Source organism: Eptesicus fuscus, chromosome 17 (genome assembly GCF_027574615.1).
Source record: "Eptesicus fuscus isolate TK198812 chromosome 17, DD_ASM_mEF_20220401, whole genome shotgun sequence".
Lineage (NCBI taxonomy): Eukaryota > Metazoa > Chordata > Mammalia > Chiroptera > Vespertilionidae > Eptesicus > Eptesicus fuscus.
This window is the reverse complement of record NC_072489.1, coordinates 44,963,319-44,981,573: the sequence shown is the minus strand read 5'-3', so window position 1 is coordinate 44,981,573 and position 18,255 is coordinate 44,963,319. Positions and strand designations below refer to the sequence as shown.

Sequence of the window (18,255 nt, the reverse complement as noted above, 5' to 3'; positions counted from 1 at the left end):
ATTCATATGTACACATTGTTTGAGAAGTCAAACAATACAAAAAGATAGAAAATGGAAAGAAAATAACAGCTCCTCTCTCCAACTACCTAATGGCAGTAACTGTCCACATTTCTTGTGTGTCCTACAAGCAAAAAGTATATGCATAATACTAAAATTTTTACATATTTATGTGTGCTTTCTTAATGTACCAAAATCTAGAGGTTTTCTCATATGAACACATAGATTTGCTCATTCTTCTTGTGGCTGTATAGATCTCATTTTATGGCAGTGCCATAGTGTATTTATTTTTATTTTTATTTTTTCTATTTCAGATACTTTTTATTTCTTCAAATTTGTTATCAGGAGTGACTGAAATAAAAAATATAATTGAGTCCCATCATCATCATGGAAATGGCTTTAAGAGAAAACTGGTCAGATGAATATTATTGCTTCCCATTTTCAACCAGTAAATAGTTGCCACTGATAAACAGACAACCAAAAGTATGTCAAGAATGCTCAAGATATGTTACATAATACAACATGCCTGTTCACAGGGTCTGGGGGAGGGAAGACTAGGAAATAATTTATGTGAACTTCTTGATTTCATCATACAAGACAAGCACAAAAGCACCACCCATGCCTCTGAGAACATTGGACCATGCACCCTTGAAAAAAGCTTTGCCTCCTTCATCACAAGCAATCTTCCTCCAGCAGTCGAGTGTGCCTGTGTACATGATATCAGTTCCTTTGCGCCCTGATTGCATCATCATGCGGCTACGAACAGTGTCAAATGGATAGGAAGTCAACCCAGCCACAGCTGTGACGGACTGTGCGATCATCCACCTGATGAAGATGTGAGTATTCTTGGGATCTGGAAGCATTCCCTTTGCAGTATCATAGACACCGAAGTAGGCAGCTCGGTAGATGATAATACCCTGTACCGACACATTAAAGCCTTGGTATAGGCCTCTAAGCCCATCAGATTTGTAGATCTTAACCAGGCAGTCACCAAGGCCTTTGAATTCCCTTTCAGCTCCGGCTTTGCCCACATCAGCTGCTAGACGGGTACGGGCAAAATCAAGAGGATACACAAAACACAAGGAGGTAGCCCCAGCGGCACCACCTGATGCCAAAGTATCGCCAAAACTGGGCTCTCTTGTCCACACCACCCAGGAAGATCTGCTTGTATTTATCTTTGAAGGCAAAGTTGAGAGCCTGGGTGGGGAAGTATCTGATGACATTGGCCAGGTTACCACGCCAGAAGGACAGGGCTCCTTGCTCCTTGGGGATACGGACCACACACCCTATAATGCCCTTGTATTGCTTATCTGCAGGATTTGCTTGCTGGCATGCTGCACCTGCAGCAGCAGCTTGACCCGCTCGATGGGTGCTACCGCTGTCTTGGAGATGGCTGCGGCCACTCCACCTGGAAGTCCTTGGCAAAGGACACAGGGACATCTGTCATGTTGAAAACAAGAAGCGGGCGACTATAGGCCTGGGACCGTAACCGGCTGAACTCCAGGGCTCTAGTGCCATAGTGTATTTAAATAGTCCCCTGTTGATGAAACGTAGATTGTTTTCCAGTTTCTTGCCATTAAAACAAAGCTATAATGAGCATCCTTGTTCATGTATCTCAGCTACTTCTGCCTATCTACCCATAGGGCCAATTCAGAGCTATATAATTATTAGGTCAAAGGACATGTGCATTTAAATTTTTGTTTTGAATATATTATCAAATTGTCCTAGAAAAATCCTGCAAATTTGTACATTTACCATCAGTGTATAAAAGTGGCTATTTCCCTAAGCCCTCATTGACACTGGGTATTATCAATCTTTTATTTTTATTTTTTAATTTTGTTAAAGAATAGGTTATTGATTTTTAGAGAGAGAGGAAGGGAAAGGGAGAGTGAAACATCAATGTGAGAGCACAATATGGCTCTGCTGTCTCCTCCATGCCCCCTGCTGGGGACCAAGCCCACAACCCCTGGCACGTGCCCTTGCCTGCGAATCAAACCGGCAACCTTTTGGTGCAGGCGATGATACCCAACCAACTGAGCCACACCAGTCAGGGTCAATCTTTTCATTTCCAACAACTTGGTGAATTTAAAGAGGCACCTGGTTATTTAGATCCTATTGAATTACGAATGAACATTGGGATCTTTGCAGGATGTGGGGCCCGTGTCTTTCTTTTCTGTAAATAGCCTGTTGACATCCTTTGACCATTTTCCTCTAGGATTATTCCTTTCTATTGATTTGCTCCCTGTACAAATTAAGGAAAATAGGCCTTTGTGTGGCATGTGGGTGGCAATACCTTTTTCCAGTTTGTTATCTTTATTTATTGGCATTTTGACAACAGAAGTTGAGGCCTACTTGACCGACCTTCGCCTTCATAGCTACTGAGTTGTGTGCTCTGTTCACAAAGGCCTTCCGTATCTTCTGACTATGAATCAATTCACTTATATTTTCTTGTAGAATCTTCATGATTTTGATTTTCATGTTCAAGTCTTTGAGCCATTTGGAATTCATTTGGGTACAAAGAATGAGGTGGAGATTCTGTTTAAGATTTCCCCAAATGGTTAGCCAGCTGTTCCAATGCATTTGTTAGATAGCCTCCCTTTTCCCAGTCCCTTAGGGGCCACATGGCTCTATATGAGGCCATAGGGTGTGGGGGCAGGGGAGGATGTCTGGCCCGTGGGCCGTATAAGGCTCGAAATCATTTGGTCTGGCCCTGTCAAGGCATTAGGGATGAGTTAATTAAATGTTTGACCAAATATAGCAGACTAATGTTTTAAACTATATTTTTATTGATTTCAGAGATGAAGGGAAAAGAGAGAGAGAGATAGAAACATCAATGATGAGAATCACTGATTGGTTGCCTTCTGCATGCCCCACACTAGGGATTGAGCCCACAACCGGGGCGTGTGCCCTGACCGGGAATCGAACCATGACCCCCCCTGGTTCATAGGTCGACACTCAACCACTGAGCCACGCCGGCTGGGCCAGCAGGCTGATTTTTAAGTTGATAATTTTGTACGGTCCGCAAATGATGTTATAAATATCCAAATGGCCCTCGGCAGAAAAAAGGATCCCCACCCCTGCTCTGTATAGTCACCAGAGTGGAATCCACATTGCTTTCCCCCAGGTCTGCCAGAGACAGGTGAGCAAGGCCTGTCACACAGATCCTGCAGAGGCTTCTGTCCTGAGGAGAAAAGAAAGCCAGGTCTCTCAGAGACAGAGCGAGCACCACTGCTCTGACAGGCAAGAGGGAACAAAAGCCTCCCAGTCCTGAGAGAGAAGTGGGACACCCATTCAATGTCTTCCTTTTGAGAGAGAGAGAGAGAGAGAGAGAGAGAGAGAGAGAGAGAGAGAGAGAGAAACCTTGGGGTAGAGTGTGCTCACTATATAGAAAGAAGAGACACAACTACACCTGTATTTCTGAAGACACACATTTGTACACATCCTACACACACCCCACTCACACATCAGATACCCTGAGTTTCTCCAGTAGGGGGCACCCAGTCCTAAAGAACCCTCTCAATCACAGGAACTCCAAGAATGGTACCGCCAATGTCTCTCACATAGCATCCAGATTCCTTTTAAAGGGAAACAAAAAATCTAGAAGACCCCCAAGCATGTATCTACAATACCTCAATTTGAGAAAAAGAAAATGAAGGCTTAGTCTATAAAAATATTCCAATTGCTTGTTAATACATGTTTAAAGCTATTAAAAAGATTTGTCATTATTAAAATAAAATGTGAATTTAAAAAATTTCCCCAGAGACCTGGCTGATGCTGTTTAGTGATTAGAGCATTGCCCTGCACAGCAAAGGGTCTCAAGTTCAATGTGTCTCTCACATCAATGTCTCTCTCTCCCGCCCCCCTCCTCTCTCTCTCTCTCTCTCTCTCTCTCTCCTCTTTCTCTCTTCCTCTCTCCCTCCCTTCCAATAAATGGAAAGAATATGCTAGGGTGGTGATTTTTTAAAAATTTCCCCAGGATTAAAAGACCCCTCCCCTTTTACTTTGTTCCATAATCCCTTTTATTTTTTTCCAGTAAAAAATTGTTATGATTTTTATTGGAAATATTTTTTAAATTATTATTATAAAAGAAGACAATTTAGAAAATACAGATTTTCTCATGTGAGGCCACCCCTCATGCTGAGGTATTTCTTAAGTTGTGGTGGCTGCCTTCTTCCCTCTCTGAGTGTTTTGCAGCTAAGACCTAGCCAGGGCCAGTGCAGTCACACAGCACACACCCCCTCCGGGGCCCCAGGCTGACCTGGGAGCTCTGTCTCACCTGTCAGAGGTTGGAGCTGTGAACAGCTGGCCTGAGACCGTGCCCCAGTTTCTTACCGTGTTCTTTTCTGAAGACTCCCCTGAGACTAGAATGGGAGAGAGGCGCTGGGCCCTTCCCCACGCTGTTCTCTCCACCCTCTGCTCCGGGCGGCCCTGGGTTTCGGGGTTCAGAAGCATGGCCTGGGGCCAGGACAGTTCCCTTTCCTGTCAGCCATCCAGCAGGCGACTGAGGCTGAAAGGCACAGAAGGAGAATCCTGTCTCCCTCCCTGGCCCTGTGCCCACCAGGCTGTGCCCACTCTGACGTGGCACCAGCCTCCCCTGAGGAAAGTGGCGGTTGGCAGTGGTGGTTCTGTGCTTTCAGTAGGAGCCCCGGAGAATGAATGAGCTTGCAGGGTCTCTCCCCAAAGGCCCACTCTCTCCTCCACGCAGCCCCACCTGCGTGCCTCTGACGGCTCTCCTGCCGTCGCTGGCTCCCTCCCCACGTCCCCTGATGCAGGGAGTCCAGTCTTAGGTAAAATACAAAGCAATACAACACACAGATTTCTCTCTGTTGCTACCCCATCAGAGGTGTAAACTGCACAGACCACCGGGATGGACTTTGCAGGTCACATTTGGAATGGTGTGGCTTAAACTACAGGCTAAGGGACCTACCCAAATGTATTTTTCAGGTCCCGGACGTCCCTCAAACAGCTGGGCTGTCACCCTTCAGAGAAGCTGAAACTGGACACAGTGAGAGACCTGTGTGACGCGTGTGAAGAGAAGGACAGACACGCCTCCGATGGAAAGTCACACGGGCGTCCTGAGCTGCCTCTCCCCTGGGCCCCCGGTGGTTAGCGATTCTCCCAAGGAACGCCAGGCAGGCCAGCCGGCAAGTGTCCCTGTGGGCCCTGGAAAAATCTGGAAGGACACACACCCTTGCAGTAACAGGAAGACTCTCTGGGGCTTGCTCTGACCGGGACACTGTCATGTTCCCTATTTTTAAATGTTTCTAGTGGTGTGTTTAATCAGGAAAATGGGGGTATTCCCATTTTCTACAAGGCGTTTGGGAATATGGAAACAAGGGTAGTCAGTGCGGCGGCAGAGGTCCTGGTGCACTTTGTGGAGGTAACAGCTCGGAGCCGGGCCTCTGCAGGTGGGAAGGATCCAGGACGCTGTCCTCGCTGCTCTAGGGGGTTGGGGAGAAGCTGCACTCATGACCAGGAGGACCCAGGGTCTGGGGAAAGGACCACAGTGCGGACACACACATTTAACTAAGACCATCGCTTGGGTCCAGGATGCCAGCAGGTCCAGGCTGGATGGGGTAGGGGTCAGTGCGGTCAAGGCCACCCTGATCCCTGAGGTTTTTCTTATCTCAGAGTGGCCCTAGGCTGACAGTGAGGGAGCCAGAGGATGAAGATTGAGGAAGAGCCTGCAGGGTTGGGGCCTGGACACCTCACACCACCACCCCTCATGCTCCGGGCCCAAGGCCCACTGGTCTGTGACCCCAGGGCTCACATCACCCCTGCAGATGCCTCCTCTCCCCTCCCCAAGCCAGGTAGCCAATGGGAGGCCTGGGGCCAGTAAGACAGGGATGCTATGGGGTGGGAAGCAGGGGAGGAGGAGGAAAAGGTAGAAAGACAGGAAGAGGTAGCTACACAGAGAGAGACAGGCAGACAGAGGGACACAGAAAGACTCACAAACACACTAAGGGACACGGCGAGTTAACTGTGCATGCACACACACAGCAAGGTCATTAGACAGACAGAAAAGGGGACAGAATGAAGGAGAGAGAGAGAGAGACAAAGGGACAGAGAGAGAGGCAGAGAGAAATTAAGGGCAGGACCCACATTCCACTCATCTGCTTCCTAGGACCAGACAGGGCCCACGAGGACAGGGCAGGAGGTGGGCAGGGAGGACAGAGCTAGAGACGGCGTCGGAGTGCCAACATCGCGAAGAACAAGCATTCGCTGTCCCTTGCTACGTGCTTAGCGGCGCAATGCATGTTGCAGAGAACAAACAGAGCGGGTCCCAGTCCCCGCACTAGGAGAGATTCCTCACAGGCCGAGGCGGCCTTTCCCGGGGCCAGGCAGTTGATCAAGGCCCCCGCAGACTGAGATCACCAGGGGCGGCTTAGGGACAGGGCTGCATTTGAGCTGCCTCTTGAAGAGCAGGTGGGAAGAAGGGGCACGGGTGTTCAGTGGAGGTGGGAGGACACGTGTGGGTACAGTTAGGAGGGCCTTGGATGCCAAGCCCAGGAGGCTGAGGGAGTCGCGGCCACGCAGGGGAGAGAGGTAGTGGAAGCTGTGCGTTGGGGAAACCCGACCCGGAGAGCAGCAGAATGATGGGAGCGGAGGGCTGCGGGCACCCCTGACCCTCCAGCCCTCTCCTGACGCCCACTGTCTGCCACTACATTCCAGCAACCCCACACCGCCGGCCACACCGGCCTGCTTCTCACCTCCGTGCCGTTGCCCATGCGTTCCTCCGCCCGGAAGGCCTTCCCTGTCCAAAGCCTTTCATCGGCACACGCTGAAACATGGCTTAAACTCTTCTCCAGGGTTTTCTCTTCCAGGAAACCTTCAGGCAAGAGGGAGGCGGTATCCCTCCCGGCGCAAAAGCCAACATGAACGCCCCCCCCCCCCCCCCCCCCCGGGCTCAGCTGAATCAAATCACGTTCTTGACGGAGACCAGAAAACATCATTGGCTCCATCTGCGTCTTGGCCTTACCACACCCAGAATTTGCCTGACCTCACAGGACACCCTGCCAGCTGCCAGGCATCAGTATCCACACCCTGGAGAGAGGAGGGAACGGGCAGGGGACGGGTGGGGTGACAGGGCAGGGCACATTTGCCTGGAGGTGCTTTGGGCCGGCTGGTCACAGAGCAGTGACTCACTCCCCAGAGAGGAGGGGAGCGGCCCTGGGGACCATCGCTGGACATCGATCGGAGCCTTCGTGGAGAGCTGGAGGTTCTGGGAAGAGAAGAACCTCCTGGGGATCGGACTCACCCCCAGCGCTGGCCAGGAAGGTGGCTGAAGCCCCGCTGCCCGCACCCACCCGGCGGGAGCCATGGAGAAGTTCCGCATGCTCTTCCAGCACTTCCAGTCCAGCTCCGAGTCGGTGATGAACGGCGTCTGCCTGCTGCTGGCCGTGGTCACCGTCAAGCTGTACTCCTCCTTCGACTTCAACTGCCCCTGCCTGGCGCACTACAACGCCCTCTATGGCCTGGGCCTGCTGCTCACGCCCCCGCTCGTCCTTTTCCTCTGCGGCCTCCTGGCCAACCGGCAGTCCGTGGTGATGGTTGAGGAGTGGCGCCGGCCCGCGGGGCACCGGAGGAAGGACCCAGGCATCATCAGGTGCGCGGGCCCCATACCACCCAGAGGCCTGTGGGCATTGTCAGGCCCCGCCCACGCCTGCACAGGCACTGCCAGGGGCACCCCAAACTCTGACCTTCCCCTATGGTCATTGTCAGGACCCCCCACCTGCACAGGAATTGTCAGGGACACCCCTAAACTCTACCCTTCCCCCATGGTCATTGTCAGGCTCCCCACCCACACAGACACTGCTAGGTGACCCCCAAACCCCAACCACCCCCATGGGTGTTGTCAGGGCTCCTCACCTGCTGCCCCCTCCACCCCCAGGCACTCTCACATGTGCCCCAAATAAAGCATCATCAGCTCACGAGACCCATTTGCAGTTTCCACTCTGGAAACAGACATTTCTGTTCCTGTCATTTGTCAGCCTCTGTGGCCAGTGCTAGAGACACACGAATGACACAGAATTCCCCATAATCACCCAGGTCACATCTGTCACACTGGCCATGGGTGATACCTCACCACATGTGTGAAGGGCCATCCCCTGACATGCATAGGGGCTCTGCATGTAGTGAGAGGCCAGACTGGCTTAAAGGCTGCATCCCTCTCCCATACACTCCCCAGGGCAGCTCTGCTGTCTTTAGAGCCTCCCACCTGGTGGGTGCCCTCTGTCAAAACCAGTTGATGGAGTCTAGCAATTTGAATTGCTCCGACTTGGTGCCAAGCTCTGTGCCAAGCACTGTGTGTGCACGGCCTCTGAATTCTCGCCTCGGCCCTGAGTCTGCTCCTGTTAGGGTCCATTTTTAAGGATGAGGGACCTGAGGCACAGAGACGTTTAGTGACTTGGCTGAGGTCCCACAGGTAGGAAGAAGCACAGCTCACTCCGCTGCCCTGCGTGTTTTAGGCAAAACGTCTAAGTGCTCTAGACCCATGGGCAGTGGCAGGAGGGGCTTGGCGGGTTTTCGCCCACTCGTGATCTCCTCTCCACCCTGTGCTTTGACATGGACCATTGAGGTGTCCTCAGGGTATGTAGGCAATGTCATGAGAAGTCCTCAGTTCCACCTTCTGACTACACTGTCCCCGAAGAAAATGCTGGAGCCGCCCCTGCCTACAGCATATTTATAATTCTCCGCTGGCTGGGCAGGCCACACACACACACACACACACACACACACACAGCATTCACCGTTTTATGTTTGTTACAGTGCAAGTCAGAAACATCTGCATCCTGTGCACAAGCAGCCTCTATTTCGTGTTCCTCGGGGGCTCTGTGCTCCCTGTCATCCAGCCACACCGGGAGGGTCACATGCACTGGGCGTGCCCGTGACCTTTTCCTCTGGGAGCCAGTGGTTGCAGCTCCACTAGGCTCCTGTCCTGGGACCAACACCCCATGCAGGCCAGAGAGGGGCGGGGTAGGTCAGGAGAGACACCTGGACAGTCAGAGCGTGGGCTCCCTGGATGCCAGGGGAGGTGTTGGAGGTGCGACGTCTGGGAGGGACATTGGGCAGGGCTGTCTGAGTTTAGGCTTCCCTCGAAAGCAGGCTCTGGGGAGAATGTGATAATGAATGGGCAACTGGAGTTCCGCCCTAATGGAGACCCTCTAAGAGAGCGTAGTGTGTAGGACCCACCTCAGAAATGGCGCACTGAGGGTCTAGGAAGATGGGGTATGTATCCACCAGGCCCCATCCCTCTTGGGTTGAAGGTTGATTTGGGGGTTGTGAACTTTCTATCACTTGCAGCCTAGGCCTCAGGCAGAGCCATGCAAGTGGTTGAGGTGGCTGAGGCGGAGGAATAGGAACTATCCTCCCGCAGAGTCTGCTACAAGGCCCAGAGCAGGGAGAGCCCCAGCTCCCCAGTGTTGCAGTCCTGGGACTCCCAGAGCCCCCAGCCCTCCTTCCTCCTTGCCCTCTGCCGCTGGGACCCCTGCAGTGGAAGCTGCAGCCATTCCTTCGATGTAACTACGACTAGTATTTCCCAGCCCTCCTGGGAAGTCCATCTCTGCATCTCTCCTGTAGCCTTCCTGCTTCAGCTGAATTCCAGCTGCCCTTTGTGACCCCCCCTTCCTCTGCTCCCAGGTACATGTGCTCCTCTGTGCTGCAGAGAGCTCTGGCCGCCCCTCTTCTCTGGATCCTGCTGGCCCTCCTTGATGGGAAGTGCTTCGTGTGTGCCTTCAGCAGCTCCGTGGACCCTGAGAAGTTTCTGGACTTTGCCAACATGACTCCCAGCCAGGTTCAGCTCTTCCTGGCCAAGGTGCCCTGCAAGGAGGATGAGCTGGTCAGGGACAGCCCTGCTCGAAAGGCAGTGTCTCGCTACCTGCGGTGCCTGTCACAGGTAATGTGGACGGTCCTCTCCCGAGAAGCCTCCCAAATATCCTAGGGTGTGTAAGGGCTGAGGAGGTACAGATGCCTGCCTGCAGCCCCTCCCTACTGCTGGAGACACAGCCAAGGAGCAGGTGGTCCCCAGGGGGATCAGGAGCTTGACTCATGTACAGAACAGGGTTGGGCCCTAGGGAGTGGGCACTTGGTCAGCAATGCTGACTCACCCCAGGACAGAGACCAGGCACCCATATCCTCCAGGAGTCAGCTAGACCCGTCCTCAGGGGGCTGGAGGGCAGAAAGCACTGCAGAAAGCACTGGAGATATACTGCTCTGTCCACCCCACACCCACATTCTTCCCACCCCTCAGAAATAATACGAATTACCTTTTATTGAGCACTTGTGTGTCAGGCACTGTGTTAAGCATTTCATATGCATTCTTTCATTTAATTCTCAGAACAACCCCATGAGGTGGATGCAGTCATTATCATCCCATTTTACAGATGAGGACGTGGAGGCTCTGAGAGTTTAGCTCACTAGGCCAAAGTCACACCGCTTGGAAGAGGCAGGACAGGGATCTGAATACACCTTGTAACTCCTGACCCTCTTAACCACCTCCATACAATGCAGGTTCTCCCAAGATGCCTGGCTCCCCACAGGGTATCAACTCCAGTATCCTGGGAACAAACCCCAGCCCAGACTCTAGATTCTACCGCCTCCACTCCCAGAGCCCCAGGCTCGGCTGTGTCCTCCAAAAAGTATTTACCTGAACCTATGCATTCCCAGTATCACTGGGGCCACAGAGAATGAAAACATGACCCCAGCCCTCTGCGGAGCTGAGACCGGCTGGTGGCAAATGCAGGCCCGTGGTGCCGTGCAGAGAGGACCCGTGCTCAGCATGCACTGCTTCTGCTTCAGGCTGTGGCCTTGGCCCTGCCACGCTCCCTCTGGGCCTTGGTTTCTCCTGCGAAATCAAGGGAAGTTTGGTCTCTTCCACTTGATGGTCCCTGCAGGCTTTACACACCCGAGGCTTCACTAGCTCATCGGAAAGAGTGTAGAATTTTCAATCAGACCAGGGTTTGAGTCCTTACTCCGCAGCTGTACGTTTATCAGGCACACTAAATGCTCCTGGAATGTAAGATACTCACACAAGTATTTTAAACTGGTAAAGCGGGGAGGATTCTGTGAGAGGCCAAGAGAGAGATTGTAAATCACATCTACAAATGATAAGGATTCAAATATGTCTTTGTGTTAGAGGAGTGAATTTCCTGTTCCAGGTCCACACAGTCGCTCTGGTTTTAAATGAGGCCTTGGAGAGACGACAGCTAGGGATGGGCAGAGAGGAGGGAGACGCTCCAGCCTTAGAGAACTGGCTCTAATGGTTCCTCACTCTTGGCCTGCAACACTGTTCCCTGTTTGTATCCTGTGCAATTGTTACTAATCCTTCAGGTCTCAGCCTAAACCTCACTGTTCCCTGAGCTCTCAAGTTCAGGTTGGGTAAATTCCCATGACTCCCTGTACATCCCTTAACATGGCACAGAGCCAGGCATCGCCCCTTAGTTGTTTCCACCACTTAAGTGTGAGCTCTATGAGAGAAAAGACTGGGTCCCCAGTGCCTCCCCCAAAATATAGGATAGATGGATACATAGACAGGGTGGATAAATCTATGTGAGGATGGATGGAGCACTGAATAAAAAATGAAAGGATGATGGATAGATGGATGGATGGGTGGATGGAGTGTAGGGAAGGCAAAACTTTACTTCTTCCCATCTTAGGCTTTCAGCTGAGATGCTAACAAAAAAAAATTAACAAAAGGTAAACCAACAGTTTACTAACGTGTGCAGTGGACACCACACAGGAGAAACCTAAACCAAAGAGTAACTCCAAGTGGTGGCTTAGAATTCTGGCTTATATAATAGCATCTTCAGCAAAGAGTAATATCTCTGTAGAGAAATGACAGGACAAAGGAAAGCAGTTTTAGGCTTCCAAGGGCAGAAACTGTGGGAAGGTAAATACATGAGAGGAAATACGGAGTTTCTTACTCCTTACCAACAGAGTAAGGTTTTGTTTGCACATTCCTCTGGTGCTGCCTCTGGGCTGATAAGGGTCTGTCTCCAGTAAAAGGAGAATTTATATCTTGCCGTTAGGCAGAAAGGGGGAAGGTAGAAAGAGCTTCTCCTAGGTTTGCCGCTTCTTAATTTTCTTCAGTTCAAACTAATTTTATGTCCAAGAGGCCTACTTTAGGGTGATATATTCTGATTTCCAGAAGAAAAGTTGGGAGGATGAATGGTGGGTACATGAATGGGTTGGATAGGCAAATTGAAGGAAGGATGAGAGTATCAGAACATGAATGGATGGGAGAATAGATGGCTGGATAGGAAGATGGATGATGGACAGGTGGAAAGTGGTTGAGAGAATGTCTGGATAGGAATATAATAGCTATGTAGTCATATGGGAGCATGGATGACTGGGTGGATAGCGGGAGAGATAGCTGGGGAAATTAATGGATGCAGAATGAGATGATATTGAAGGGAGGATGGATGGAGGTTGTTGGTTGGATGGATGACTAAAGGGGAGATAAATATATCTGAGGAAGGATGGAAGAGATACAGGAAGAGACTGGAACCCCTGTGCCTGGCACCCCATTCAGCGCTGTGCCCCGCCCCCACCTACCCTCACTGTCCCCGCCCTCTAGGCCATTGGCTGGAGCGTCACCCTGCTGCTGATCGTGGCGGCCTTCCTGGCCCGCTGCCTGAGGCCCTGCTTCGACCAGACGGTCTTCCTGCAGCGCAGATACTGGAGCAACTACGTGGACCTGGAGCAGAAGCTCTTCGACGAGACGTGCTGTGAGCACGCGCGGGACTTCGCGCACCGCTGCGTGCTGCACTTCTTCGCCAGCATGCAGAGCGAGATGCAGGCGCGGGGGCTGCGGCGGGACCCCGCGGGCAGGGGCTCCGAGTCCGCCGAGATGTCAGAGCCCCCCGAGGGCATGGACGGCGAAAGTGGGAAAGCCCACCTGCGCGCAGTCTCCAGCCGGGAGCAGGTGAACCATCTCCTGAGCACCTGGTACTCGCGCAAACCGCCCCTGGACCTGGCGGCATCCCCCGGGCTCGGGGGGCGTGGCCTCAGTCACCGCGCTCCCACGGCGGCGCCAGGGACCAGGCTGTCCCAGCACACGGACGTGTAGCCTCCTCTCCCCGCGCGCGCTCGGTCCCCACGGGAAGTGGCCGTGCTGACCAGGGTCCGGGTTTCCCAGGCTGTGGGAACCCAAGGCAGGGCAGCCTAACCCTTGTTGGGCCCCTTCCCCCAAAAGAGCCGCATCTCTAGCCTAGTGGCCTCCCCTGTGCTTTGCTTCACACACTGGAATGCGCTCATCCTGAGTCAGCTGGGCTTTGGTGAAATACAGACTCTGATTCTGTGCACCCAGGACGGCCGGAGGCTGCACGTCTAACAGGCTCCCAGGTGATACTCCTGATTCGGAGTCTGAACAGATCTGCATGGGTCCTGGGTCCTAAATGTCCAGATTCTAAATGTGAACCACAACAACACATGTTTCTCTAGTGCTTACTACGTGTCAGGCATTGCTCTAACTTCGTTACAGACAGGAGAAAACGGAGGCTTAAAGAGGTTAAGTTGCCTGAGGTCAGCCATGGCAGAGCTGATATTTGATCCCAGGTCAGGCTCTGCAGCCTGCTCGAGCCTGCGGGGTTTTTTTTTTCAATAGATGGAGTTCCACATATGTTGATATACATGCGCTTTGATATGTATGCTATTTTGTTGTATTGACAACAAGCTTCAAAACATCATATGTCAAATTTTCTGAAGGTGTTAACATCATAGATATCTTAACGCTTAAAAATGTCGAATTTCGTGCCAAAAAAAAAAAAGAGCATTTGCGGGAAGTTTTAATTCATTGCTTTATTTTGAAGAAAAGTGCTAGCGATGGACAATACTTTGAATAAAGCACTTTTGATGTTTTTCTTGAAATCGTGTTTTCTTTGATTACAAAATCCGCATTACTAACCGGTTATGATTATCCTGCATTATTAACTGGTATCCCTGGGCTCCCCCCCCCCCCCCCACCCCCCTTCCTCTGGCTTGTTTGGTTCGGACTGGCGGTGGGCGGTGGCTCGTGCGCTCCCCCGGGGCCATGGAGTCAGGGCTCCTGGCGCGGAAGCTCAGAGGCTCGGCGGCTGGGCGGCAGGCTTGGTCCCCGCCCGCGGGGACGGCCGCTGCGGTGTTGTGCGTGGCGTCCTCCCGCCGGGCGGTCTGCATGGAGCGGGGCTCCGTGGAGCGCGGAGAGGGCTGGGCGCTCCCGTGGTGGTGGGTCTCCTCCGGCCGCCGCTCTGGCCGCCGCCGCCCCCGCCCCTCGCCCCAGCCTTCGCCAGGGTTCCCTCGCTCCGGTTGTTATGGTGACAGCTGCGCTGGTGAATGAGCGTCTTAGTGACACGCGCGCGCCCGCTCAGCCAGTTGTGGCTCCAGGGCGCGCGGCTTCCCGGCTGCCCAGAGCTCTTCTTCGGGGCGCTGGGGGGTGAGGGGGGTGCCGGGCCCAGGTCGGGGTAAGATATGGGGCAGAGGTGGGGCTCCAGGGCTGGGCTTGTCCCTCTCACGGACAGTGGAACGCGGTCTTGAAAAGGAGAACCGGTACAGCAAGAACATTGAGCTCCCGGGTGCCAGGCGCAGTGAGAAAGCCCTAATTTACCATTTCCCCACACCAGCTACAGGGCCGGGCACATAGCGAACGCTCAAGAAAAATAATTTTTTTAATGATTGAATGGATGATTGAATAAATGAAGTGAGTTTAGGAACCCCGGCATTTGACCCTCCACTCTCAGTCACATCTGAAGGGGCAAGGGCTCAGAACAAGGACCCCAGGCTGTCCAGCTACTGGACACAGTGTTGGGGGCCTTTGGGTGAATACAGACCGGACCGAGGAGACTAGGTTGCAGGCCAACCGGTTAATGATTAATCCGCATTAATAACCGGTATCCGCATTCATAACCGGTATCACATTAAATGACTGGTAATCAGTTAATAATTCGGATTTTGTGATCAAAGAAAACACGATAGTTTCAAGAGAAACATCAAAAGTGCTTTATTCAAAGTAATGTCGTTCACTAGCACTTTTCTTCAAAGTAAAGTAATGAATTAAAACTTCCCGCAAATGCTCTTTTTTGGCACAAAATTCAACATTTTTAAGTGTAAAAATATAGATGATGTTAAAACCTTCAGAAAATTTGACATATGAAGTTTTGAAGCTTGTTGTCAATACAACAAAATAGCATACATATCAAAGCGCATATATATCAACATATGTGTAACCCCATTTATTGAAAAAAAAAATCAGCATTATTAACCGGTACACCTATTTGTTTTCAGCACTCTGGTTGGGTTTCCGGCGGCTTCCACCAGGGTTCTCTGAGGAAGCTCTAGCAAGCTCTGCTTATTGAGTTCTCCTTGAAAGTGATGATTACAGCCTTTTGCTGGCTACTGCACCCGAATAATTTTATATTTTTCTGTTGAGGGGATTTTTCTGTTTTTGTCGTGTGTGTTTTTTTGTTTGTTTGTTGGTTGGTTGGTTTTGTTTGTTTGTTTTTGCTGTGTTTTTTAAAAATATACTTTTATTGATTTCAGAGACAGGAAGGGAGAGGGAGAGAGAGATAGAAACATCAATGATGAGAAAGAATCACTTATTGGCTGCCTCCTGCACACCCCCCACTGGGGGCCTAACCTGCAACCTGGGCTTGTGCCCTGACCAGGAATTGAACCGTGACCTCCTAGTTCATAGGTCGATGCTCAACCACTGAGCCATGCCAGCCTGGCAATTTTTCTGGTTTTGAATGTCAAGAGGGCTGACCCTTCCAGCTCCCAACTTCCCAAGTCCCACCAGTTCTGTTTCTAGCAGACCAAGGCTGAGCCCCCTTCAAGGTGCACCCCATTTTGAGACGCAGCTCCTTTCTCGGCCCAGCTTTTCTGCCCACCTTCAGTTAGCAGATGCTTCCTCCCTCACCTTTCCACTCACCACCTTGCCCCCCACCTGCGGCCTGACACCTGAGCTCAGCCTCTCTTTGTAAGGCTGCCTCCTTCCTCAGGCATTTTCAGGGCTATCTTACCCACTGCCCTCAGCAAGAAGCTGGCACCCTGGTGAGGATTTCCCCTGGTGTGTGGTGTGAGGACCAGATCGGCAAATCAGGGTGGGGGCAGACCTAGACATATCCACCACGAACAATAAAATTTTGTAAGTTCCCAAGTTTAAGAAACTCTGGGACAACTGTGAATGTGGGGTGTGGCTATGGGATGAAAACCCTTGAAACACCAGGGTTAGATCTTGCTGGGGGTGCAGGGGGAGGAGGAACTGCCACTCCATGTCTGGTGGCCCTAACAGGAAGGGTTGGGGAAGATCTAGCCTGTGAGCTCCTCCCTAATGACTCACTCATACCACACACACACACACACACACACACACACACACACACTCACATTCCACTATTGCCTTCATTAGCACAAATGGTGCAGACCCATGCTTTTCTAGTCATCAGGCCTAGGAGTAGTCCAGGAGTCCCAGGATGTCTCCCGAGAGCCCAGCCCCCTCCAGATCAGGATACCTGTTCTCCTGACCTCTTGCCAAGGGACCTTGTAGGACCAGACAATCCCTGCAGTTCAGCCTCCCCCCACCTACCCTGCTGTGGTCAGGCCATGCAAATATCAGAAATGGCACTGAGGTGGGGCAAGATTTAGGCAAAGTGTTAGCAGGGATTGGGTGAGGAGGGTGTGGGGAAAGCTTGGAGATGGCCCAGTCAGAGCTGGTGAGATCCCAGCCTGGGGAAAGGAGACAGGGACCTCACTTTGGGCTGCAAGGATGCAGCATCTGGACCAGTAAAAAGCCACTGACTGTCATCAATACTCTTGCCTTCTAATACTGAGCGCTTACAGAGCACCGACTGCATAGACAGCCAGGTACCAGGGAATAAGGAAGAGAGAATACACAGATGATAAAGCCCGCCACCAGGGAGCTCACTGTCTAATGGAGAGACAGCCAATGATGGGTACAGGAATCATTATAATCCGAAGCAAAAGGTGTAAGTGATATGATAGAGGCAAGCCTGGTGCCATGGGGATTTAGCACGTAGAATAATGCTCCAAACTGGGGGATCAGCTGCATTTGAATGGGTCTTGAAGGATGGGGAGGGTTTGGACAAGTAGAGAAAGACGTGGGGGTGGGGCAGAGCACCTCTCAAGGGAAGAAAAGGCAAGAACAAAGGCAAAGAGCTGCGAAAGGGGCAGCACATGTTTCGTGTATTCTTTCAGCAAATATTGATGGAATGCCTGGAGTGTCAGAGAGCAGGACAGACATGGGCCTATCTTAAGGGAGCTTCCAGGCTGGAAGGGAAGATAGGACATGAGCTAAGTGAAAACGCAGCCGGGTGAAGGGGTGTGCCATCCAGCCTGGCTAAAGTAAGGACCTTGGCTGGAGAGCTGAGGAGCCCATCCCAGATGAAGTCCACAAGAGTACCAGCGACGCATTCTTGGGATCCTCTGCCACTGATGGCCCTCAAATGTATCCCCACCCTTTTTAGCCCCCAAACACAATGTGGTTTCAAACCCCAAGTCTTTGCCGATGTCCATCCACAGCATCATTTGTTCACATCCCGTGAGAAAGAGATGCCTGGAGCAGCGTGTGCCGCCTCGCCTGGGAGAGAGGGACACAGGTGGGAGGCTTCCGCCTGCCCCTGAAGACCCTCCCCCTCCCAGGAGAGCAGCCATCGGGCGTGCCTACGTTCATTCCCCAAGCCTCGTCGAACTCTGGGTGATGGCCCTCCTGTCCCTACCCTGTACATAGAGCCTCTCTTGCAGGAGACACAGTGGCCAGCGGGGCAAGGCAGAAATGTACTAGCCATGAGGGCGTTGCTTGTCTAAATCCCCCATTTTGCCCTGGGCAGCCTGGGCAGCTGCAGTTCTGCGTGAGGAGGGAAGGATGGTGGGAGACTTGGACGTTTAGCTCAGGACCTTGACTTTATGCTGCAGAAAGTCAGGGATGAGCAAGTGCTTGCAGACAAGGTCAAGAGGAGGGCTGAAACTTGGGGTTCACCCACAGGGCTGTGATGCCTGAGCTGCAGGAATGGATATAAGCAAGAGAGAGAGAGAGAGAGAGAGAGAGAGAGAGAGAGAGAGGCTTGGGTGAGGCGAGGCAGGACCAAGACCTGTGGAGTTGTGGGTGCTCCTCCAGCCGCTGGTTGAGAGCAGTGCCCACTGGGCACCACGCACTCGCGCTCTGCTACGCAAATGGGACATTTTCCTAAAGGCCCAGTGCCCGGTCCCCAGCGGCCCCTTTGCATGCTGCTTTTCATGATACTTAACTCCTGGGGCGGGTGCCAGGAC

General features: G+C 52.1%; 1 protein-coding gene and 1 pseudogene across 1 annotated transcript; one reads left to right on the top strand and one right to left on the bottom strand.

Moving 5' to 3' along the window:
• Window positions 1–302: 302 nt before the first annotated feature.
• LOC129152007 (ADP/ATP translocase 2-like) lies at window positions 303–1,444 on the bottom strand (annotated as a pseudogene).
• Window positions 1,445–7,316: 5,872 nt separating this feature from the next.
• Window positions 7,317–13,063, top strand: CALHM3 (calcium homeostasis modulator 3). The gene is made up of 3 exons (XM_008144268.2): window positions 7,317–7,603; window positions 9,637–9,892; window positions 12,572–13,063. Exons 1-3 carry the CDS (start codon window positions 7,317–7,319, stop codon window positions 13,061–13,063), a joined length of 1,035 nt encoding a protein of 344 aa, XP_008142490.2.
• Window positions 13,064–18,255: the final 5,192 nt, after the last annotated feature.

Coding starts and splice junctions, on each gene's coding strand:
- CALHM3 (XM_008144268.2), top strand. CDS start 7,317: ATGGAGAAGTTCCGCATGCTCTTCCAGCACTTCCAGTCCAGCTCCGAG. Junction 7,604..9,636: donor AAGGACCCAGGCATCATCAG/GTGCGCGGGCCC, acceptor CTCTGCTCCCAG/GTACATGTGCTCCTCTGTGC. Junction 9,893..12,571: donor ACCTGCGGTGCCTGTCACAG/GTAATGTGGACG, acceptor CCCGCCCTCTAG/GCCATTGGCTGGAGCGTCAC.